Source organism: Megascapheus bottae, chromosome 32, assembly GCF_031878675.1.
Source record: "Megascapheus bottae isolate mThoBot1 chromosome 32, mThoBot2.hap1, whole genome shotgun sequence".
Lineage (NCBI taxonomy): Eukaryota > Metazoa > Chordata > Mammalia > Rodentia > Geomyidae > Megascapheus > Megascapheus bottae.
Window position 1 is genome coordinate 140,346 of NC_143540.1, and position 25,877 is coordinate 166,222.

A 25,877-nucleotide genomic window follows, 5' to 3' on the forward strand; every position below is an offset into this window, starting at 1 on the left:
TAGGGCAGCTAATCTTTAACACAAAACCTCAGGGACAGTACTCAGGCCCCCAAGTTCAAGCTCCAGGACTGGCACATACAAAAACAAAACAAAACAAAAGCAAGCTGTTTTATGGAAGAATACCATGGAAGGGACTCAATGACTCTGTTCCCTAAACAACTGTATCTTGAATGTTTATATTTGAATGTATATAAAACTAGGTCTATAGATTTCATCACATTCCTGAATAAAACTACGGTTTCCAAAGTGACCAACTAATACTATAAAACATCCTTCATTTTTATTGCTTAACATGTAGAGCAGCATTTTTGAGAAATCACTCATTAAGCATATTCTTATCCCCTTCAATCCAAAATTTAACCAGCAATTAAAGATGCATATTTCCTAATTAGCAACTGAAAATCAAAGAGGGGGTGTGGGGGGGAGCAGCCCTCAAGACTGGACCTCAATGATAGGAACCACTCTGACTCCTCACATTCTAATTCTAGCCCAGTGTGCTCCCTCCAGGTGAGTCACCCTAGAGATTCCGGCAAGTTCAGGAAATGCTCTTCCACTCTACCACGCTCACCTACCCCTGAATGTGAGTCACCTACACCACGAGCGAGCGGGAGCTGCCCAGTTGTTCCTGGGCAGGAGAGTTTTCAAGAGCACTCCCCAGGGCAGAGGGCACACAGCAGAGAAAAATGCTTACTTCTGACGCTTCACCAGAAAACCTTCTTCCCTGCCAACCTTAGCTTTAATCTTACTCTAATTAGAAATGCGAAGCCTGCTTCAACTTGAAGACACTCCTATCAGGTGAATGGACAGACAACCACGGAAATAAAAGGTAAATAAAAGAATTTTTCATTTTCTCAAAGCTGCATTTGTTAGCACAATGAATTGATTAAAAGTAATTATACTTCTCCTTAAATCTAATGTTCGAAGGAAATGTAGAAAATAGCATGCCGGCAGAGCAGACAAATAAATTGTCCTGGGTAGGGTTGACTGCTTTCAAAACTGGGACAACAGAGCAGGTCCAGTGTCCAGCGCAGGCTGGCAGGGCTCACCAACGGCACATTGTACCTTCACAGTGGAGATGTAACAGCAGTCACGTCAACTAAATGAAATGTCCTTACCATGTTTTCTTTATTAGACGAGTGGAATCCAATGTCTCGTAACTATTTCCCCAAACTCAACACTTAAATTCGATTTGTAATTTTTCATCCAGATCTTTTAAAAGAGAGACCAAAGAAAAGATTCTTTTCTGGCCTGACCATCTCATTTTGGTCTCTCACTGTACCTGAGGAACAGGGTAATCCTCATTCTGATGCCTCAGGAAATCATGTTGTGACATGCCAGCAGACAGAGTGCCACTCTCAACTGGCCAGCAGGCCAGCACCAGCCAGGTCTGCTCTCCCTCCAGGGAGGGAGAAGAAAGGCAGGTGTGCAGTTGACTGGAAAGGATGGGGTGCCTGGGCTCCAGCACCTCTTTGATTTATAAGGTTATAATTTATCTCCAAGAGAAGGCTACATTTATTCTTAAATATACTTAACTGTCATGTTAAGTACATAAGTTTTTAACAGCAGTTTTTCTTTTTATAATTCAATTTGATACTCCAGTTTACTAGCAATATGAACAGCAACAGATCTGGCATCACAGAACTGACTATCAGAGGGGGAGTCTGGCACCCACTGGTGCCTTATTTTGTCAGTTTCCAGATTAACTCCTTATGGGGTTAAGAACTCTTAGTCTTTCTATAAGGTCTCATCCTTAGATTGTCAAGTGTTAGAGGAAATGGGATAGAGGAATAATTTAATTTCGGAATTCCAAATGTAAAGATGTTGCTGAGAAGAATAAAGTATTTTGTCATAAATTCTTATCTAATTAATTGAGGAAAAGGAAATGTCGAACTGACAAGATACCCTGACAGGGACTCCTGCAGGCAGGAGGGAGGGAAAGGGGATAAGTCAATTTTCTTTTGTGACCTTCCCTTCAGAGTCTATCTGCTTTTCTTCCTTTCTTCGTCATGTCTTAGTGTTGCATTCTCTTTAAGAATAAGATTATGTCATTACGACTCTAAAGAAATGCCACGGCACTTCAGATAGAGAGGACCAGAATGGCCGTTGGTTCTTGGTATGCTCCTACACTGAGTAAAACTAAGGAAACACATGAAAAACTCTCAAAGCCCAAGAAAGGAAGAGTCATGAATCAACAGGGTGCCTTTTACTAAATATGCCAGGGTTCTGGTGGCTCCAAAAGCTGAGGTAGTATAATAGACAGGAGCAGAAGGCAAATCACCCAAAGATACATCACTAAAGGAGCTGCAACGTAGTTGAGTGAGTAAAATGTTCACAGAAAACAAACAAACAAGCTTGAGCTGTGCAAACGTGTGAGTGTCAACTAGGTGGCTTTCAGGCTGACTAGGGAGGCAGGCCTGTGCATGGACCTGACGCCATGCACAGTAGCTGTTGAAGGCTTACAATGATCTGGGGTAGCTGATCTTCTTATCCAACCTGCCAGTCGACACAATTTCAAATAAAGTGGATCCTTTTAGGCAGCTGGGCTAAGGGATAAACTGGCAGACTTACAGCACTGCTGGATTATTTACTTATTTTTTTGGTGCCAGTCCTGGGATTTAAACTCAGGTCTGGGCTCTGTCCCTGAGCTTCATTTGCTTAAGGCTACTGCTTTACCACTTGAACCACAGCTCCACTTCCAGATTTTTTTTGGTGGTTTTCTTCATGGAGATAAGAGTCTCATGGACTTTCCTGCTTGGGGGCTGGCTTCAAACCACAATCCTCAGAGATCAGCTGGAATTACAGGTGTGAGCCACCAACACAGGGCTGGAGACATGTACTCAGAGCACATTTCATGACTAGAGAGACTACCCTTGCTCAGAACTTACAGGAATACAAATAATACGGCAAAGATATAAAGGGGAAAGTTTTAGCAAGACAGTGGTGGATACTGGTTCAAAAATGTCTCCAATTACTCACTCTGGGAATTATGTTCCTTTAAGCCTGCTGCTAAGTTTTCAACACTCGGGTCTTTAAACCTTTAATATATAACTGGAAAAGTAACCGTAGGTGTAACTTTTTATTTTCAATTTTGTTTACACTATTTGAGTATGCAGTGGTAAAAAGAGGAGCAAGTTTGGACAGGTGAGCCTTCTACTCCAATGTGTGCCAATATATATGAATAAAAGAATGGTGAATGCTGCCTGAAAGTTCCTACCTTTTTAGTAGCACACAGAAGTGACATCCACAGACACTACTATCAGTGTGTCACCAGGCCACACTGAATAAGTGATAAAATTATAGTATCTGTTAATTGTCAAAATTCATTTTTCCTAAAATTAGTCTTCAATTCATTTATGCTGCAAACATTACATATATGTACACACACATGTATACACATTTCCATGTAATAAAAACAGCTTATTATCTGTCTGTATATACTGGATCTTAAATTTTATCTTTCTTTTTTACTCCCAAGTATCTGATAGTAAGCCATTCTGATCAAGATCATGTTGGGACAGCATAGATCTCATCTCATTTACTATCCCATATATAATTGCAAACCAGAGGCACAGGGCGACCAGCTAGTACATCAACCAGATGGAACACCTAAAGCTGCTGGCAGCAAGCATAGAAGGCACACTAACCCTTGCTTTGGTGGCTTCTACTCCACTCCCAATCTGGAAGAGACTCCCATCGACACAACTATTGTAACTAACTATCTGATATTTTGTGCCAGGAGTCAACACCTCCAACCCTGAAGTTTTCTATACCTGAGACATTTCTATGATGCTGTCTCCTCTTCCCTGAATGACTTAATTAACTTCACGCCAACCAAGTAGTCCCTACAATGTGTTCACCTGGAGATATTTTACTTATTTAGACCTTGCCTGGTTCAAGCATATATACATTTATAAACTACATTAAAATATGTAAAATACAAACATGCTTAATATGGGGAAAGCACAAATTAATTTTAAATCAGCAGAATGGGAACTTACAGCCATATGAGTGATAAGCATCAGATGCCAAGTCCAAACCCCAGTGTGTCAGACAAAAGAGAAAAAAGAAATAAAAGTAGTGGAAGTCGATGATATACTTGAGTATACTGCAGTTAAGATTCACACAATGAATTCTACAGGGTATCATAAACCTTTACCACATATGTGTGAGGAAGGGTTTTGTTTCTACAAGAGGAGGTCAGAAGCACTGGGGGTATAATGACAAAACAAGTACTTATCTGAGAGACCTCGCTCAAGAATGAGTAGGGTGGGGCCGGGAGCTTGGCCTATTGGTAGAGTGCTTGCCTAGCATGCACGAAGGCCCGTCTGTTTGATTCCTCAATACCACATACATAGAAAAAAGCCAGAAGTGGTGCTGTGGCTCAAGTGGTAGAGTTCTAGCATTGAAAAGCCCAAGGACAGTGCCCAAGCCTTGAGCTCAAGGCCCAGGACTGGCCAAAAAAAAAAAAAAAAAGAGTAGGGCATGGGCTAGCTACACTATAAATATTACTATCTATTACTTAAAAATATTTAATCTTTATAAATACCAGTAATTTTTGAGAATCAGAATATAAGATCATAAAATGGAATATTGCAGCTATTGTATTAGATGGGGATTGGGAGAGATGAGGACAAGGGGAGGGGACATTGATCAAGACATACTGTATTCATAAAATGACATGTTGGATTGACACCCCTTAGTACAACTAACTAAAATAAAAATAGTAAGAATAATGAAACTAGCAATGAAGACAAAGGAGACGGCTGCATGAAAGATATTCTTGGAGATGTCTTTCTTTTCTTATTCCATTAACTTAACACTAAGCTTTGGCTAGGTCTGGAACAATTAGAACTGCTGACCTGAGCAAGCTTAGTGAACACCTCATATCTGTCCTCAGTAAACCATAACGATATCCTTACCAGAACCATGCAAATGACAACCCCACCTACCATGGAAAACAACTGTTTAATGCTAAAGTTCAGTGTTCACACCACAAATTGACCTTCTAAAACAAGCACTGGGGTCTACATCAGCTTAGAAAAGCCCGCGTCTCCTCGAGTTAGACTGATGATCATCATCATCAAGCAACTTAAAGACGACCGAGGTCTTGAATTCTGAGGGCCTTTCCAAGGACTACTTAACACAGAACATATTAATCTCAAACCATTATTCTAGCTGCAGCCCTATTCTCTCTGACCATCTTCCAAACTTAAATGATTTTGAATTTCCCTACTCTAAATTATACTTTGCCTAAACACAAAAATGAAATGCATGTTTCAACCCAAATGCATAAAATTAAACAAAGTAAGTAATCAGGCATTTATTAAATCGAAAAAAAGACTGCCAGGATTTGTGCTTGTATATGGCATTTGTGATATAAAACTAACTTGGCATTATGCTATCTCACTTTTGGAAAGTAGGCAAGTATTTATTTTTCCCTCTATTTCACAGCTGAGAGAAAATGAGATTCCCACAGTTGCAAACACAAAAACAGGACACCTATCCATGGAACCCTGGCCCAGGCCATTCCTGCCAACAAAGGAGTGCAGCAGAGCTCCAGACAGCACACAAACAGGGATCTAGAGAGTTCCCAGAGCGCTACAATCCAGCTTATACATATATCTATACATACAGGGAAGGCAACTAAAGGTTGCCTGCAAAAATGCACATAAACCAAAATATACTCCATTATAAATGATGGACGTTCAGCGTAACTAGGGAAAAGAGCTTCTGCAAACCTGACTGAAGGGCTCATACGCTCTGCACTCCACCCCCTCGGGAAAGACTCCAAACAGGCATTAACAAAATACTCCATGAATGCAGTGACCTAATTCTACTTCAAAATCAGGCGGCTCCTCATCAGTGAGGCAACTCTCTTCTTTCCCCAGGCCTTTAGCAGAGCTTGGCTTTACTGGCACAGCCCTCCCCACACCCCCCGCCCCCACTCGACTTTAAAGTAAGTCTTAGGTTATAAGTGGGTATAAAATATAAGGGAGGTTCCTTCAGGAATTGCATCTGAGGACTTCTGTGAATATTTCATTTTATCTCTGAAACATAAGGACCACATCAGTATATGTATATTAGTGATGTTTTAAATAGGAAAATGATAGCCTCTGAGAATTGAAATCCTTATAATTTCAGTTTTCTCCTTGTCCAAAAAAGAAGAGAAAGTGTGACATTACAGCCCTGTCACTTAAGACCACTACCATCAAATGCCAAGTCTAAAACATATACTCAAGGAGCACTAAGCTACATTTGTCTTGCAGACCTTGACCAGATGGGAAGCATTAGGGCCCATGAATCCCAGAGGGTTTGGGCCCTGACCCTGTCCAGCAAGGTCTACCTGTTCCTCTTCATTAGAAAGGAGTGTACAGAGGGCTCTCCGCCCTCGATGAAACCCATCCCAGCTAGTTCCAACATCAAGTCAGCGCTGCATGGACCTCAAGGCAAGTCCTCCTTAGTCCTGGGTGTCTGTGCCTCCTGATCTTCCCATGCTCATCTGACACACTTTCCTGTTCTAGTACTTGTAAACTTTTCCTGGTAATAAAAAGCGTCCTATGGAGGCTTTTTTACTTGAAAGTCCCAGAAGAAGGTCAGGCACAAAGTCAAATTCAAGTGTGAGAACTAGTAAGTTCTTAGGTAGAAACTAAATAAGAACTCCTGCAACTACCTTTTTCTGGGTTGCTAAGCGGAAACCAGAAGAGCAATTCAAAGAGCATGCTCAGCCATAGCCACTAATGCAAGAAAAATCAGGACTGGAGGAGGTAGTGGCACAGATGATCCACATAGATTGAAAGGGAAATGGACCACGGTCCATACAATCAAGTGCCTAGGAGCTGGGAGGGAGCCCTCCGCCTGTGAACCAAGAACTCGGGCCTATAGGAAGGAGCAGCTTGCCAGGCTACATGTGGGCTATCTACTCACCTTTCAGCACAGGCAGCAATCTGCATTCATTTTTCCGTTTCTTAGTGGAATACCTAATGTTGTAACTTTTTTTTTTTCTTTTTTGGTTCGGTTGTGGGACTTAAAACTCTGGGCTTGGTCACTGTCCCTAAGCTTTTCAGCTCAAGGTTAGCACTCTACCACCTTTAGCCACAGTGCCACTTCTGGTTTTCTGGTGGTCAACTGGAGGTAAGAGTCTCACGGACTTTCCTACCTGGGCTAGCCATGTACTACTCTCTTCAGATCTCAGTCTCCTGAGTGGCTAAGGATTACAGACGTGAGCCACTGGCAGGCACCTGGCTGTAGTAACTTTTTACCAGAATTTATTCACCACGAATGCCTAATAGAATATAAAATTTCCAAATTTCTTTTCTTTTTTTGTTAGTTGTGGGACTTGAACTCAGGGCCTAGGGCACAGTCCCTGAGCTCTTTTGCTAGCGCAAAGATACTGCTTTACCACTTTGAGTCACAACCCCACTTGTGGTTTTCTGGTGGCTTATTGGAGACTTTCCTGCCTCATTTTGAACTGTGATCCTCAGATCTCAGTCTCTGGAGTAGCTAGGATGAAAGGTGTGAGCCACCAGTACCCAGCTTAGAACAAAATTTTCTACTGATATATTCTTCTCATGTGTAATTTCCTGATATCTGCTCTTCTCATCCTCTGGAGATGGGGAGAATCAAGTATTTAGGTCATAGAATTGCTCTGATGATTGTGTGAGAAATTATACATTGAGTTTGGAGGCTATGGAAAAGAAAAAAGTGAATCCTTTCCCACGATCTTTATTTTAAAACAAATGACACCACCACTGCCATGTAGAGACACTGCTAAATAACCAACACATGATATCAATGGGTGGCTGGAGAAAAAAACAAAACAAGCCTCTCCATAGTGGTAGAATCCCAGCTCAAGACTGGTTGTGAAACTGGAGCCATGAGTGGTTTCACCAGCTCTCAGCAGGGAGCTATAGGTGGCCAGACAGGATTCCAGCCCAGGAAGAAATTACTACTACCCCATGGGCGGAATCCTTGTTACCACACCCACAAACACTAAGACTCACAGAGCTGCACTGCAGTAAACCACACAAGGAGACTGGGCGGGGGGGACAAAGGTAGTAGGCATACAAGTCTGGCACAATGTGAAGAAGCTCAAGTGACCTTACCCTGTGCAACTCTGCAGGCTGCTCTCTAAATGTTACTGCTCCTGACCAAGGATGAACTATCCTACTCATTTTACATGACAGGGAGCAGAAAAGTCAGAAAGCTGCAAAGCAACAAAGCTGAGACTGAATCCAGATGGCCAATCCCATCGTCCTTGTTTGTGTTCCAAAGGTGCCAGTCAGTGGTGAAAGGACAAGGCAGGGTTTCCTTTCATCCAAACTAGGAAAATGTAATTTTTAAACTGTTGAGCATTAAATGACACTTAACAAAACCCTCCTTCAACGCAGCCCTCTACCTCTCTGCACAACCTCCCTCCTCTTGCTCTTTTATTCTAACAAGCCTTGGTTGTTTTAGGAAGCAGTCCTCAAAACTCAGGGTCTGGCCATTGTCCTTTAGCTCTTCTGCTCAAGTCTGATGCTCCACCTCTTCAGCAAACCTCCATTTCAATTTTTTTGGGGGAGTGGGGTGGGCAGGGGCAATTGGCTCAGGCTGACTTCAACCATGATTTTCAGATTTCAGCCTACTGAGAAAGTAGGATTGCAGGCAAGAGTCACTGGGACCTGGCTTCACTTACCTTGCCATCCCTTCCCACCTTTTTCATTTTTTATTGTTGGTGTAATGTATAGAGTGGTTACAGTTACATTCACCAGGTAGTAGGCACATTACTTCTCACACATTGATACCTCTCCCTCCCCCCTTTTTAAAAAAATATTGTCTCTAAGTGGCTGTACAAAGGAATTGCCATCAACAAAGTAGTCTATGAATTCAATGTATATTGAAACAAAGAGCAGGAGTATGTTCTTACATACTTTTGTCTTCTTCTTAAAAAAAACCAATCCATCAAAAGCAGTGATATGTTAGCCTGTTTGGGGATTCTTCAATAAGAATTCTTTTTTTCTTTTTTCTTTTTTTTAGCTATAACCAGACCCTCATTTATTTCAGGTGCTTTTGTGTCACCACCACCATGATCCAGTTCTCATCACATCAGTGACACCTGTCAAATCCTTAGCTGCTAGCCTCCTCTGTCCCAAGCCCAAGCAAATGCTAGTCTGATCTCTGTCTCTGTTGATTTTTGAGGTATATGTGTGTAATAGCTGTACCCTTTCTATTTTGTGACTGAGTATTCCAGTGTAATGGTGATACCATGTCTTACTAAATCAGTCAGTACTCTTAAAACTATCATGAATAATGATACTATAAATATCTGCAACCAGATCTTCAGGTGGGCAAGTGATTTCTTTTCTCTTGGTGGGCACACATGTCAGTGTAGACTTGCTGGTTTGTATAATACAGGTAGGTTTCACTTCTTAAAAAACTGCCCAGGGGGCTCCAGAGCTACCATACTCCCCTAACTTCTCACAGCTGTGTGAGAGCTCCATTTGTCCAGGTTCTCAGCAACACTCCTTACTACCCTTTTATCATCATTTCAAGAGATGTGAAATTATTTGGGGTTGTGATTTCACAGCAGTCTAAACATCAAAGTAGGCTGAAAAAAAAAACCCACAAAAAATGTTTTTTGTGACAGACATTCCTATATGTTTCTATACATACAGGTTAATTTTTTTGACTGAAAATATCAACGTATTGCACGTTTGAAGTTCTCTTTATCTATTTTCTCTCCAGAAATCAGATCCAGGGCAGAGCGTGCCTCCCCTGTACCTCCCCTGTGCCTGTGTCCCCTGCCAGAGCCGCCTGACATGCTGCTCTGCCCACAGCACTCCTCAAGGGAAGAATGGGGCTCAACTTGACACTGACAAAATTACCAGGTAAGACACAGGAAAAGACAACAAGAAAATCTGACTTTTTCTAGTAGCTTCTCACATGGTGAAAAAGTCGTTCTTATTTTTTGTGTTTTGAGTTGGTCATGGGACTTCAACTCTGAGCCTGGACACTGTCCCTGAGCTCTTCATCTCAAGTCTAGTGGTCTACCACTTGAGCCACAGTGCCAATTTCAGTTTTCTGGTAGTTAATTGGAGATAAGAGTCTCACAAGTCTCACGAACTTGTGTGCCTGAGCTGGTTTTGAATCAGAGTCCTCAGATCTCAACCTCCTGAGTAGCTAGGATTACAGGTGTGAGCCACCGGTGCAAAACTTGGGGTTTTACTGGTCTCAAAACCAACAGCCAAGTGCCTAGGCATGTTGGGGGATTTAGGAGGCTGAGATCTGAGGACTGTGGTTCAAAGCCAGCCCCAGCAGGAAAGTTGCTACTCTGAGGTTGTACCAGATCACCACTGACCAATCACATAGCTTCAAGGGCACAGGTGTCAAGGTCCTGTGCCTCTCCTTCTACATGAACACTGTGATGACATAACAATGCAGTGCACAGCACTTACGACCAGACGCTATGCTTGAAATAATGCTTGTTTACCAGTACAAGTGATTATGCAGTCCATGTATGGTACGCTATGGTGTGTGTTCCAATGGATGGATTCCAGCATGACCATCTAGGACTTTCTAAAAAATGGAATCTTTTCAGTTGTGGCCAATATGGGAGTTACCAAAAATGTTAAATGTGGCTAATACAGTAAATAAACTGAGTTGTAACTGTGCTTAAATTTAGATGTAAAATTTAAAAGTCACATATACATAGTACTATATCTGGATATAAAGTCCAGGCATCCTGCACATACACACATGTACCCACATTCTCCCTATACAAGCAACTTTCCCCCACCAACCAGGCACTTGCTCATATGCACACACACCATGCACATACACGCACATACACAAAACCACCCTCAAACATTCCACAAAAGGATTTTTTTAATAGAGAACTAGATTTGCCCCCTCCTCCAGTACAGGAGTTTAAATTTAGGGCCTCATTCTTTTGCTCAGATTTCTTGCTTAGGGTTGGTGCCGTACCACTAGAGTAATGCCTCTAGGCTAATATTGAGTTTCGTGGACTTTTCTACCTGGGTGGCTTAGAATAGTGATGCAGAGTAGCTAAGATTACAGGTGTGAGCCACTGGACCCTTGCTGGAGTTATATTTCTAATATGTCATTTTAGTTTTTAAATTACAAAGAGGAGAAAACCAACAAAAGACTTTACACTCTTTACTTCCAATTACTATCATTCTATAAAAAGGCCTATAATAAACACAGGGACGATCATCTGAGTAAATAGAAAACAGCACATTATAACATTGCTAAGTGAATTACCAAAATATCATTATTAAAAATGTTCCCAACTTGACCAAGAGAACTCCACAGTCCAACTGCCAGCATCTTTAATGACCAACGATCCAGGTGGAAACACCAAATACACTTGTTCACAAAGAGAAAAATGGAGGCCACTGTGGAGAAGAAACAATGGGAACTGGTGGCAGAAAAGACTTAACTCTAGTAACAAATCAAGAACATCAACTCTTGACCCCTGGGCTTGTGGATGCTCAGCAAAACCTTGAACATTTAAGTCTGGAGCCATTCAGAGTAATACACAGATGACAGCCCCGCTCCTTAGGAAACGTTTTTCTTTCTGCTACCATGTGACTTCCTAAGAATAGCCTAGCACAGGTCTTCACTACTCATTTGTTTAAGCTTTATCATAAATGTGGAATCTGCCTTGAAGCCTGTCCCTCTGAGCTAAGGAGGCCTGTGTTTCACAATGTTAATCTAGCACTTATGTTAGAGAAACACTGTAACAGAATCCACAACTTGAACAGCAAACTCTCAAAGTCACAAAACAGCTCAGCAAGCATTGCAGAGTGAAGCCACTCCTTGCTTTATTTATAAGCACACACAGAGACTTCTACTGAAATTCTGATTTGACTCTCTCTTTAATAATAACCATAATTGCTAAGTAAGTTATCATTTAATAAGAGTGCGTGTCCATATAATTAAGCCTTACGATGTAATGATATGCTGGACTAATCCCTAAGAACACTGGACTGGAAGGATGGATGCTTCCAGCTACAAAGGGACATGTGCACAGATGCATGCACCCAACACCAAGGGCCGCAGCCCCATTCATACACCCAGCGGGCTGAGACCATGACGTAGTCCACTTCCATTTATGACTGCCTTGAAAATCTGCTCACGGTGATTGCTCTGAGGCAGTCATTGTTTTCTAAGATGATGTCGCTGGTCCCCTCCATGCTGTCTCCCTCAGCTGGACCCTGTATTTATAAGCTACTGAAACTCGCTTGTACTCTCTGCACTTTCACACTAGTTCTACCCCTGTAGATGAAAGCTGAGCTAATAGCTTAATTGGGTAAATTAATCCAAGCAGATATCTAAACCTTGCTGAAGCTACACTTCTTCAGAAGCTTCTAATGGCTTTGAGTCTTTTGGTACAAAGACAGCAACACTATTAAATAAAATAGATTTGAAAGATAGTGTTAAGATTTGAGCCCTGACAGCTAAACCAGGCAACTTCAACTTACAAAGCATAAGAGCATTGTGGGTTTCATAACAGGATAATCCAGGAATAAATTACAGACTGTGCAAGATATTGAGGCCAGGAAAACCAGTTTTTAAAAACATAGTAAAGAATAAAAGGAAATGAATTAAACAGGGAATTAGGCTACCCGAGAAGAACCTGCACTGTAATTTTAAAACTTTTTGGGGGGTACAACCATCAAAACACTTTCCTGTTTCACACCTTCAAAGAAAGAGACTGCATGAAGCATATAATAGACTGGCTGCAATGATGGGAAATGAGGACAACACAAGACAAAAGCATTCTAAAACACAATTCAAAGAAGTATTGCCAGGTGCCAATGGCTCATGCTTATGATCCTAGCCACTCAGAAGGCTGAGATTTGAGGATTCTGGTTTGAAACCAGCCTGGGTAGGAAAGTCTGTGAGGTTCTTATTTTTAAGGAAGCACCAAAAAGCTCAAAGTGAGCTGGGCATTGGCGACTCATGTCTATAATCTTAGAGACTCTTATTTCCAATAAACTTCTCAGAAAATGCTAGAAAGTGGTGCTGTAGCTAAAGTGGTAGAATGCCAGCCTTGAGAGAAAAGGCTCAGGGATAGTGCCTGAGTTCAAGCCCCAGACTGGGCATGTGCATACACATACATACACAATCAACAGAAAAAAGAATTTCGGAAATGAGCTTCCTTCTAGACTTTTATGTAAAAAGTGAATTTGTAAATTGTGTTAGTTCAGATTCTCCATAAAAATAGAACAGATGTGTAGACTGAGCCAAGAAACAGATGGGGGGAAGGGGGGAGAGAAATGGCCTCAAGGAAAATGGAGGAAAAGAAGGAAGCAAAGGTTGAGCACAGGAGTCAGGGGGTAGGGCAGGGTGAGGCAGACTTCAGACCCACCCCGCCCCCTCTTCTAAGCTGGCCTTCCCCTCAGGGCTGGACCAGAGAGAGGGCAGGGTGGAGCTGACAGGAAAGTAGTGGGTGGAGCACCCAGAGAAGCAGGACACTAAGAAGCGCTCACATCCGAGGAGGACACCCAGAGGCCACTTGCCTGGCTGCCACATCAACAAAACGCCCATGACAGTTCCTTTAGTTATGTCATAGAGTGGTAAAGTCTACAACCACAGGATTCTAATTGCCAAAAACACAAAAATTAGTTAAAATTCCTAATCAATAAAATAGGCATAATCCAGCCTTATAAATAAAAATGTAGCCACACAGAATTAAGAAGTTGCCTTTCTTGGTAATAAGATTAAATATTAATAACAAAAAAGCAAAAATACCTTTTTCACTGGACTACACAGAAACATTTACTTGAGGTACCTAACTATGAACACAAATTTTGCCGAAAGAGACTAAGAACATGTGTAGTATTTATGAATGATTATAAACCAAAATCCAAACATCCACCTATAACTTGAGTTCTAGGAAAGTGAAAATGACCTGAAAGGTTCAGCATTAGCTCAATCTCTACTGTGAACTTTGCTGTATTTGAGAACAGCAGAATTTTTACTTAAAAAAAAATCAAGATATTTTATCTGTTCCTAAATGTCCCATGAATGAGCCCTGGGTATTAAGAGGAAGTCACTGGTGCTAAATCCGAAGGGCATGCCAAGCACTGGAGTGAATCTCTCCACTTCTCCCACAGACGCTGAGGTGCACAGCCACAGCGGCCCCAGTCTGACCAACACGAGCAACGGACCCCAGAAGAACGCCACCCTTCATAACGAGTTTGATACCATTGTCTTGCCTGTGCTGTACCTCATCATATTTGTGGCGAGCATCTTGCTGAACGGCCTGGCAGTATGGATTTTCTTCCACATTCGGAATAAAACCAGCTTCATATTTTATCTCAAAAACATAGTGGTGGCTGACCTCATAATGACGCTGACGTTTCCATTCCGGATAGTCCATGGTGCAGGGTTTGGACATTGGTACTTGGAGTTTATCCTCTGCAGATACACTTCAGTTTTATTCTATGCAAACATGTACACGTCCATCGTGTTTCTAGGGCTAATTAGCATTGACCGCTACCTGAAGGTGGTGAAGCCATTTGGGGACTCTCGAATGTACAGCATAACTTTTACAAAAGCTTTATCTGTGTGTGTTTGGGTGGTCATGGCTGTTCTGTCATTGCCAAACATCATCCTAACAAATGGTCAACCGACTACAGACAACGTTCATGAATGCACACAACTGAAAAGCCCTCTGGGAGTCAGGTGGCACATGGCAGCCGTCTATGTCAGCAGCTGTGTGTTTGTGGCTGTGCTGGTAATTCTGATAGGATGTTACATTGCCATATCCAGGTATATCCACAAGTCGAGCAGGCAGTTCATAAGCCAGTCTAGCCGAAAGCGAAAGCACAACCAAAGCATTAGGGTGGTTGTGGCAGTGTTTTTCACCTGCTTTCTACCATATCACTTGTGCATAATTCCTTTTACTTTCAGTCACTTAGACAGGCTTTTAGATGAATCTGCACATAAAATCCTGTATTACTGCAAAGAGATGACACTTTTCTTGTCTGCATGCAATGTGTGCCTAGATCCAATAATTTACTTCTTCATGTGTAGGTCATTTTCAAAAAGGCTATTCAAAAAATCAAATATCAGAACTAGAAGTGAAAGCATTCGGTCTCTGCAAAGTGTCCGGAGGTCAGAAGTCCGCATCTACTATGACTACACGGATGTATAAGGGACAGAGGCCAAAAGGCCATTTCATAGTAGTTGAAATTAATGTGTAAAAAGTGTAAATAAAGGTTTATTTTCATTATCCTCTCTGGAGTCCATCAGAACGTAAATGGAAAAAGAGCTGAAATGGCATGAGGTTGGGTTATAATTTGGAACGAAGGTAAGACACAGCGAAATGAAGAGAACTGTGAGAAGAGGTAAAGAGGGGTGACACCAGTGTGGGGACCTCCTTCCTAGGATAAGATTATGACTGTGAGATGAGGTAAAGAGGGGTGACTCCAGTGTGAGGACCTCCTTCCTAGATAAGATTATGACTGTGAGATGAGGTAAAGAGGGGTGACTCCAGTGTGAGGACCTACTTCTAGATAAGATTATGACTGTGAGATGAGGTAAAGAGGGGTGACTCCAGTGTGAGGACCTCCTTCTAGATAAGATGATGACTGTGAGATGAGGTAAAGAGGGGTGACTCCAGTGTGAGGACCTCCTTCTAGATAAGATGATGACTGTGAGATGAGGTAAAGAGGGGTGACTCCAGTGTGAGGACCTCCTTCTAGATAAGATGATGACTGTGAGATGAGGTAAAGAGGGGTGACTCCAGTGTGAGGACCTCCCTCCTGGATGAGATTATGACTGTGAGATGAGGTAAAGAGGGGTGACTCCAGTGTGAGGTCCTCCTTCTAGATAAGATTATGACTGTGAGATGAGGTAAAGAGGGGTGACTCCAGTGTGAGGACCTCCTTCCTAGATAAGATGATGACTGTGAGATGAGGTAAAGAGGGGTGACTCCAGTGTGAGGACCTCCTTCTAGATAAGATTATGACTGTGAGATGAGGTAAAGAGGGGTGACTCCAGTGTGAGGACCTCCTTCCTAGATAAGATTATGACTGTGAGATGAGGTAAAGAGGGGTGACTCCAGTGTGAGGACCTCCTTCCTAGATAAGATGATGACTGTGAGATGAGGTAAAGAGGGGTGACTCCAGTGTGAGGACCTCCTTCCTAGGATAAGATTATGACTGTGAGATGAGGTAAAGAGGGGTGACTCCAGTGTGAGGACCTCCTTCTAGATAAGATTATGACTGTGAGATGAGGTAAAGAGGGGTGACTCCAGTGTGAGGACCTCCTTCTAGATAAGATTATGACTGTGAGATGAGGTAAAGAGGGGTGACTCCAGTGTGAGGACCTCCTTCCTAGATAAGATGATGACTGTGAGATGAGGTAAAGAGGGGTGACTCCAGTGTGGGGGCCTCCTTCCTAGATAAGATTATGACTGTGAGATGAGGTAAAGAGGGGTGACTCCAGTGTGAGGACCTCCTTCCTAGGATAAGATTATGACTGTGAGATGAGGTAAAGAGGGGTGACTCCAGTGTGAGGACCTCCTTCCTAGATAAGATTATGAGTGTGAGATGAGGTAAAGAGGGGTGACTCCAGTGTGAGGACCTCCTTCCTAGGATAAGATTATGACTGTGAGATGAGGTAAAGAGGGGTGACTCCAGTGTGAGGACCTCCTTCTAGATAAGATTATGACTGTGAGATGAGGTAAAGAGGGGTGACTCCAGTGTGAGGACCTCCTTCTAGATAAGATTATGACTGTGAGATGAGGTAAAGAGGGGTGACTCCAGTGTGAGGACCTCGTTCCTAGATGAGACTATGACTGTGAGATGAGGTAAAGAGGGGTGACTCCAGTGTGAGGGCCTCCTTCCTAGATAAGATTATGACTGTGAGATGAGGTAAAGAGGGGTGACTCCAGTGTGAGGACCTCCTTCTAGATAAGATTATGACTGTGAGATGAGGTAAAGAGGGGTGACTCCAGTGTGAGGACCTCCTTCTAGATAAGATTATGACTGTGAGATGAGGTAAAGAGGGGTGACTCCAGTGTGAGGAGCTCCTTCCAGGATAAGATTATGACTGTGAGATGAGGTAAAGAGGGGTGACTCCAGTGTGAGGACCTCCTTCTAGATAAGATTATGACTGTGAGATGAGGTAGAGGGGTGACTCCAGAGTGAGGACCTCCTTCCTAGGATAAGATTATGACTGTGAGATGAGGTAAAGAGGGGTGACTCCAGTGTGAGGACCTCCTTCCTGGATAAGATTATGACTGTGAGGTGAGGTAAAGAGGGGTGACTCCAGTGTGAGGACCTCCTTCTAGATAAGATTATGACTGTGAGATGAGGTAAAGAGGGGTGACTCCAGTGTGAGGACGTCCTTCCTAGATAAGATTATGACTGTGAGATGAGGTAAAGAGGGGTGACTCCAGTGTGAGGACCTCCTTCCTAGATAAGATTATGACTGTGAGATGAGGTAAAGAGGGGTGACTCCAGTGTGAGGACCTCCTTCCTAGGATAAGATTATGACTGTGAGATGAGGTAAAGAGGGGTGACTCCAGTGTGAGGACCTCTTTCTAGATAAGATTATGACTGTGAGATGAGGTAAAGAGGGGTGACTCCAGTGTGAGGACCTCCTTGTAGATAAGATTATGACTGTGATATGAGGTAAAGAGGGGTGACTCCAGTGTGAGGACCTCCTTCTAGATAAGATGATGACTGTGAGATGAGGTAAAGAGGGGTGACTCCAGTGTGAGGACCTCCTTCCTAGGATGAGATTATGACTGTGAGATGAGGTAAAGAGGGGTGACTCCAGTGTGAGGACCTCCTTACTAGTATAAGATTATGACTGTGAGATGAGGTAAAGAGGGGTGACTCCAGTGTGAGGACCTCCTTCTAGATAAGATGATGACTGTGAGATGAGGTAAAGAGGGGTGACTTCAGAGTGAGGACCTCCTTCCTAGGATAAGATTATGACTGTGAGATGAGGTAAAGAGGGGTGAGTCCAGAGTGAGGACCTCCTTCCTAGGATAAGATGATGACTGTGAGATGAGGTAAAGAGGGGTGACTCCAGTGTGAGGACCTCCTTCTAGATAAGATTATGACTGTGAGATGAGGTAGAGGGGTGACTCCAGAGTGAGGACCTCCTTCCTAGGATAAGATTATGACTGTGAGATGAGGTAAAGAGGGGTGACTCCAGTGTGAAGACCTCCTTCCTAGATAAGATGATGACTGTGAGATGAGGTAAAGAGGGGTGACTCCAGTGTGAGGACCTCCTTCTAGATAAGATTATGACTGTGAGACGAGGTAAAGAGGGGTGACTCCAGTGTGAGGACCTCCTTCTAGATAAGATGATGACTGTGAGATGAGGTAAAGAGGGGTGACTCCAGTGTGAGGACCTCCTTCTAGATAAGATTATGACTGTGAGATGAGGTAAAGAGGGGTGACTCCAGTGTGAGGACCTCGTTCCTAGATGAGACTATGACTGTGAGATGAGGTAAAGAGGGGTGACTCCAGTGTGGGGGCCTCCTTCCTAGATAAGATTATGACTGTGAGATGAGGTAAAGAGGGGTGACTCCAGTGTGAGGACCTCCTTCCTAGATAAGATGATGACTGTGAGATGAGGTAAAGAGGGGTGACTCCAGTGTGAGGACCTCCTTCTAGATAAGATTATGACTGTGAGACGAGGTAAAGAGGGGTGACTCCAGTGTGAGGACCTCCTTCTAGATAAGATTATGACTGTGAGATGAGGTAAAGAGGGGTGACTCCAGTGTGAGGACCTCCTTCTAGATAAGATTATGACTGTGAGATGAGGTAGAGGGGTGACTCCAGAGTGAGGACCTCCTTCCTAGGATAAGATTATGACTGTGAGATGAGGTAAAGAGGGGTGACTCCAGTGTGAAGACCTCCTTCCTAGATAAGATGATGACTGTGAGATGAGGTAAAGAGGGGTGACTCCAGTGTGAGGACCTCCTTCTAGATAAGATTATGACTGTGAGACGAGGTAAAGAGGGGTGACTCCAGTGTGAGGACCTCCTTCTAGATAAGATGATGACTGTGAGATGAGGTAAAGAGGGGTGACTCCAGTGTGAGGACCTCCTTCTAGATAAGATTATGACTGTGAGATGAGGTAAAGAGGGGTGACTCCAGTGTGAGGACCTCGTTCCTAGATGAGACTATGACTGTGAGATGAGGTAAAGAGGGGTGACTCCAGTGTGGGGGCCTCCTTCCTAGATAAGATTATGACTGTGAGATGAGGTAAAGAGGGGTGACTCCAGTGTGAGGACCTCCTTCCTAGATAAGATGATGACTGTGAGATGAGGTAAAGAGGGGTGACTCCAGTGTGAGGACCTCCTTCTAGATAAGATTATGACTGTGAGACGAGGTAAAGAGGGGTGACTCCAGTGTGAGGACCTCCTTCTAGATAAGATTATGACTGTGAGATGAGGTAAAGAGGGGTGACTCCAGTGTGAGGACCTCCTTCTAGATAAGATTATGACTGTGAGATGAGGTAAAGAGGGGTGACTCCAGTGTGAGGACCTCCTTCTAGATAAGATTATGACTGTGAGATGAGGTAAAGAGGGGTGACTCCAGTGTGAGGACCTCCTTCCTAGATAAGATTATGACTGTGAGATGAGGTAAAGAGGGGTGACTCCAGTGTGAGGACCTCCTTCCTGGATAAGATTATGACTGTGAGGTGAGGTAAAGAGGGGTGACTCCAGTGTGAGGTCCTCCTTCTAGATAAGATTATGACTGTGAGGTGAGGTAAAGAGGGGTGACTCCAGTGTGAGGACGTCCTTCCTAGATAAGATTATGACTGTGAGATGAGGTAAAGAGGGGTGACTCCAGTGTGAGGGCCTCCTTCCTAGATAAGATGATGACTGTGAGATGAGGTAAAGAGGGGTGACTCCAGTGTGAGGACCTCCTTCCTGGATAAGATTATGACTGTGAGGTGAGGTAAAGAGGGGTGACTCCAGTGTGAGGACCTCCTTCTAGATAAGATTATGACTGTGAGATGAGGTAAAGAGGGGTGACTCCAGTGTGAGGACCTCCTTCTAGATAAGATTATGACTGTGAGATGAGGTAAAGAGGGGTGACTCCAGTGTGAGGAGGTCCTTCCTAGATAAGATTATGACCGTGAGATGAGGTAAAGAGGGGTGACTCCAGTGTGAGGACCTCCTTCCTGGGATCAGGTTATGACTGTTAGAGCACCCTGAAGATGACCCACAGTCACAGTGCTGCCCTCCAGGTGCTTCTGCAGAGAACAGAAACTTAAGAGGCTCCCTATGGTTCAATAAACTACTTATTGATTGTCAGTACTGACTGATTACTACATCTCCTGTCATTCCATCAAAGGCCTGTATCTACCCTTACCTCCCCTGTAAGAAGAATGTGTGTCATGTAAGAGAGTGGGAGCATGAGGGAGAGGAATTTGGCTACACTTTTAAAGAACCATATTGATAATGTTCAACTACTGGATATCAATAAATTCATCTACCTGATTTCATATCAGCTATCACAGAGAAAACAATGGAGTGGAAAGTTAAGACTTTGTTAATACTCTGAAGTTGTGCTTGCCATCATTAAAACCTTATGATATATTTAATCTTTATATGCTAACAGTACAGAAGAAGACTTGACGATTACATATATGTATATATTTTATCAAATAATCGCTTACGTTTTTATTTTAAATATGTATTAGCAAAAATGTTTTTCTCTGTGAAGGATACCCACCCTTTCATAGGGCTGCCATTAATTTAAATATTTAACTATAAGATGAAGGACAGAGTTCAATAAGCCAAGCAAAAAAGAAGTTCAAGAGTAAACATTTAAATCTTAGAAGACTTTCACTTTCTTTAATATATACCTTTGCTTTAAGCAGCCTTCTTTTTCAAAGCTCTCAACTGTGACAAGGGGTCTGATCTGTTCTTAACATTGAGGTAGAAGCTGGACAGGAACAGAGGAGAGCGAAGTCATGTTTGCCATGGAAAGATGGCATTGTGGTTAACAGAGGTAATGTGCACACAACCAACACTTAACTTATACTTTTTTTTGCCGGGGTGGGGGGCAATCCTGGGGCTTAAACTCTGGACTTGGGCTCTGTCTTTGGGCTTCTTTTTCTCAAGGCTGGCATTCTACTACTTGAGCCAAAGTGCTACTTCTGGCTTATTCTGTTTGGATAGTACTAAGGAATTGAACCCAGGGCTTCATGCATTCCAGGCAAGCACTCTACCACTAAGTCACATTCCCCACCTTCATGCACACACTAGTGAGCTGTTTGCCAAAGTCTAAGAGGTTAAAGTGAGCAAAAATGAGGGTACAAAACAACTCAGCACAACAATATCTGCCATTTTAAGGCAGGGGGAACCCAAGTGTCTCAGAGAGAGAGTAAGGGCAAAGAGGTGGACCTTCTTTAAAAATATCCAGATTTTAACTCTATAAATTCAAACATGAAAATCTTTCACTAGATGCAATGAGCATTCTAGTGCATGGATTTTAGACACCTGAGTTGGCTATTTTGTATAGCTACTCCTACCTCCGACTGCATGCCACTGGCCAGATTAAGTTGGCATGCTTCACACCAGCTAATTGGAAAAGGAGGTATACAGGCTAATGCAACATCAGGTTCCCCCCAGAATGTCCAGAGACACATTGGTATCATGGTGGGGAAACATTTTCAGTGCCATGCAGCCTTTCTTCTTCAGCACAGCACAGCTCCCAGTCAGAATCTCAATATACTCCACTCTTCATAGATACTGCTAAATGCAGAGCTCCATTTGAATCTAAAAATGTAAGACTACCTTCTTTACAATACTGTTAAGGGGTCCTATTCAATCCTTAAAGTTTACCAAGTACTTCTCATTTAATCCTGATTAGCTCTTGAAGTATTCTGAATCCCATCCATTGTTTCTACAATTGAGTTGCCCTGTTATCAGACACAGTGCCATTGGTACCACTTATTTCTGTGAACTGGAATTATTAAGTCAATGACGCATACTAAAACACTGGTTTACAGAAGAGATAGACAACATTATTATCCTCGTTTTAAAAACTTACATGACAAAAACCCATCAAAAATATACTGCTTATGTTTTGTATTAATTTCAACACTGGGTCAGAAAAATTTATCTGGGCCAAAGAATCTATCACTTACATGACTAACGTAATGCCAACGAGAAGAATATAAATTTACAGCACTAGTATCTGAAAGCAATACATAATAGCAAGAAAGAATTCTGTTTCATTACTTTTTAAAAGTAATTTTGAAATAATCTCAAATATGAAATGTCACACTTCTTAAGTTTTTGCGTTACACCAGTTGAGAGGTCTCTATCCAAAATACTTGGAGCGAAGTATATTTCAAATTTTTGATTTGAGGAAATTTTGGAATACCTACACATATTCAACGAGTTATCTATCTATGGAACATTTTCAACACAGGGCACCCTCTGTACATACAGAAGAGACCTTCCTCTACCATTCCAGTGTGCCTGGGTTGCCACTGAGCGACACCTGAAGGCACATGTTCAATTTCCCACTTCAGCTGTCATGTCAGGTTCCAGATTTCAGATTACAAATTCCTAAACTGTGGCCAATATTTAAATACCATATTTATTCTTTCCTATATGCAAACAGAAAAACATACAGGAAACTTGGAAAGGAAATTTTAATGTTCATAAAACCGATATTCAAAGAAACTCATCTTGTAAATAATCTTTCAATTTGTATATTGCTCTTATTAACCCAACTCATTTAATTCCCACTTCCTAAGACTATACCAGTTTTTCTTTAACCAGCTAAATAAAGCTTTAAGGGAAATGACAAGTCAATAAATCTTAAGAACCTACAATTAAAATTAGCATTTAGCATGATATAAAACAACCTTTTAATATCCCTACACTACTTCTAACTGCAAACACTTTCAAAGATCAAACACAGTCAAGGTCTCATAGCATCTGGTTCAGAAGTCAGTCTGTTCCCCAGCCCTCTACCGCCACCTACTGGTCAAAGTTATACAGCAGGTGGCCCAAGCAACAGGAGCCTGCCTATCCACTCTCCATTTACAGCATGGGACTGCAGTAATATGACTCAGTACTTTGTGAGCCTTCCTGTAAACACCCGCAATCACACAAATGAATGTCTGGGTGCTGACTCCAGCAATGGAAATGGACATGTCAGGAGAGAGTAATTAACACAAGAAATTATCATATAGCTGCAAAAGAAACTAAGATTTTTGGCCCAGATAAACAGGGAAATGTAAATACTCACTGTTCTTTCCAAATTAACATAAATTTTTTTAATCTGGACTATATATAACAAATCATCATTAGAAGGAATAAATAACTCATCAAGAAAGTCACAGGATTCAGAGATTTCACTTTGAATGCTCTCAATCTTTTTTTTTTTTTTTTAGCTAAAACTATGGTGAGTAAACAAACACTCATCCAAAATAGTAAGAATGGTAAAAATGTGGCTCTTAGACCACATGTTTTTTCTTCCTCAATTGGAAACTCAACTAAGGAAACTGGAAATTCCATTATTTTGAACACTTTCACAGGCAACCATTCTAAACTGGCCAATTTCTATCTGAGTTATGCAAGAGAACATCTCGGCATTGGAGTGTGGGGACTTTTTCAAAAGGAACATGTATAGGACTTTAAACATGAGGAGCAAGAATCCACAAAGAGTCACCAACTCTTATCTAGGCTTTGCCAAGTCTTGTCTATAAGACTTTTCAGCAGACATACGTGCACAACACCCTGTGCACATTCACACAGGCACACACACATAGTACTTACAACTAGAAGTAAAGTTTTTACTCTAGTATCAATCTCACCCAGTGCTTCACATTATATATAACTGTTGGCCTAAATCAAAATACTGTCTATACAAAGAAATGTCATACATTATGTGTTTTTCAAAATGCCTGAACCACATTCTGAACCTTTGAACACAGTGTGTCTTCTTGGTATTTTAATATAGAGTGAACTTCTTCCAATGACTTGTGAAATTGTCATGCTCCTTTTTCAGTTTGCAAAACTTTTCTACATTTTATCCTTTGTCATTTCAGCATCACAGAATTTATCAAGAGACCCATGACCCACAGAGAGAGAGAGAGAGAGAGAGAGAGAGAGAGAGAGAGAGAGAGAGAGAGAGAGAGAGAGAGGAGAGGAGAGGGAGAGGGAGAGGGAGAGGGAGAGGGAGAGGGAGAGGGAGAGGGAGAGGGAGAGGGAGAGGGAGAGGGAGAGGAGAGAGGGAGAGGGAGAGGGAGAGGGAGAAAGAGGGAGGGAGGGAGGGAGGGAGGGAGAGAGAGAGAGAGAGAGAGAGAGAGAGAGAGAGAGAGAGAGAGAGAGAGAGAATATATCAAGAGAGCCTTTACTGTGGGGCTTCTTGTCAGCACAACTTTCTCTGAAACATCAAATCTTTGTAACACAACTTTCTTATTGACTCCGAGTCTCAATATGTTGTTGTATTTAATAATCACTGCCAATTAATAGATGGAATTAAGTGAACAGTAACATAAACCAATCAGTTGTTTACTACTTTATTTCCTTATAGTTAAAATAACCATGTAAATTGCTGTCAAAACCAGAAATCGAAGTGGAATAGCATGGAGAAATGGGAACAAATGAGGGTCATATTCATGACGCACACAGGTCAACACGTCCCCATCAGCAGTGACACAAAGAAAAGAGCTGAGTAAATGTAGTCATTTCGTCAATGAGCATCTGAACTGTCTTCAGCGCATACAAGCTGTGAAACAGTCCACTGCAGTCAACAGAGATCTTTACTGGATACTTCCTGATAGCACGGTAAACAGTTTTGTATAGCATGGTAAACGGTTTTGTAGCTTGCAACTTTGCTTGCTTAATGCACACAAAAGAACACTGTTGTTCTTAAGGTATTCTGTGAAGTTACTTATTTTTTCCCCTTATGATTTATCTCATGTGTCACTGACTTTGGTACCTGGTATATTGTATATACGTTTAGTTGTTTATTTGAAATAGGGAAGGGAAGGGGGGTAAATATGATGTTTGGGAGGGGTAGAGGGAGGGAAAATGGGAGAAAAAAACATGGGAAGAGGTATCAATGTTCAGGAAGTAATATAACCACTACCTGATGAATGTAACTCTAACCCCTCTATACATTACCCTGACAATAAAAAAAGAAAAGAAAAGAACAGTCACTCAAAGTGAATGTTTCTGTATACTTTTATTTCCTCAAGGAATATGTAATCTAAATTCTTATTTGTTTTCCTCATCCCAAGCAAAAGCATCAGAAATCTTTCTTAGTACTATTAAACTGTAGTTACAAAATTCATGCTTTCTCAGCGTGACTTAAAGATCTCTTCAGAGATGGGGCTACATTGTGCTTCCAAGACAATGCCTCTCTGGACTCCATAATTAAATAGGGTGATATATGTAGTACTGACAGTCTAAGGCACAAAGAAGTTCTCAATCAAATTATCAAAGAGATCAAAACTCCAAGGACAAGCACACAACTCTAACACACAATCTGGAGTTGCAAACATGTACTAAGCTAGCATCAGTCTTCGAGACAGATAAGATTGCTTCTACTATATCATTTCAGGTGTTGATTGCTCCTTTGTGCGTGCACGCACACACACCACTGAAATTTCCTCTGGCTTCAGTTATCAACTCTCAATACCACAAGCCCTTCCCTTAAACTTGCCTATTCCTCCAAAACATCATTACAGCATGAAGAAGCGGGAATTCTGGGGAAGTTCATCTGAAATGTATTTCATCTGTCTCATCCTGGCCCATAACACTCTCCATTTTCCAAAGTTCTGAATGAAACGCTCAGCCCTTAGAGGACTAGTAAACAAAACATATCAAATGTACATCACTCTCTCAGTCACCTGCCCTGGCAGGT

At 42.1% G+C, this 25,877-nt stretch overlaps 2 protein-coding genes across 2 annotated transcripts in view; one reads left to right on the plus strand and one right to left on the minus strand.

Moving 5' to 3' along the window:
- Positions 1–25,877, minus strand: part of Med12l (mediator complex subunit 12L) — a 177,513-nt gene that overhangs the window by 73,311 nt on the left and 78,325 nt on the right. The gene's annotated exons all lie outside the window — the stretch shown is intronic.
- On the plus strand, positions 9,801–15,163 carry Gpr87 (G protein-coupled receptor 87). The gene is made up of 2 exons (XM_090323132.1): positions 9,801–9,866; positions 14,121–15,163. The coding sequence occupies exons 1-2, from the start codon at positions 9,833–9,835 to the stop codon at positions 15,161–15,163; spliced, it is 1,077 nt and encodes a 358-aa protein (XP_090179258.1). The 5' UTR covers positions 9,801–9,832.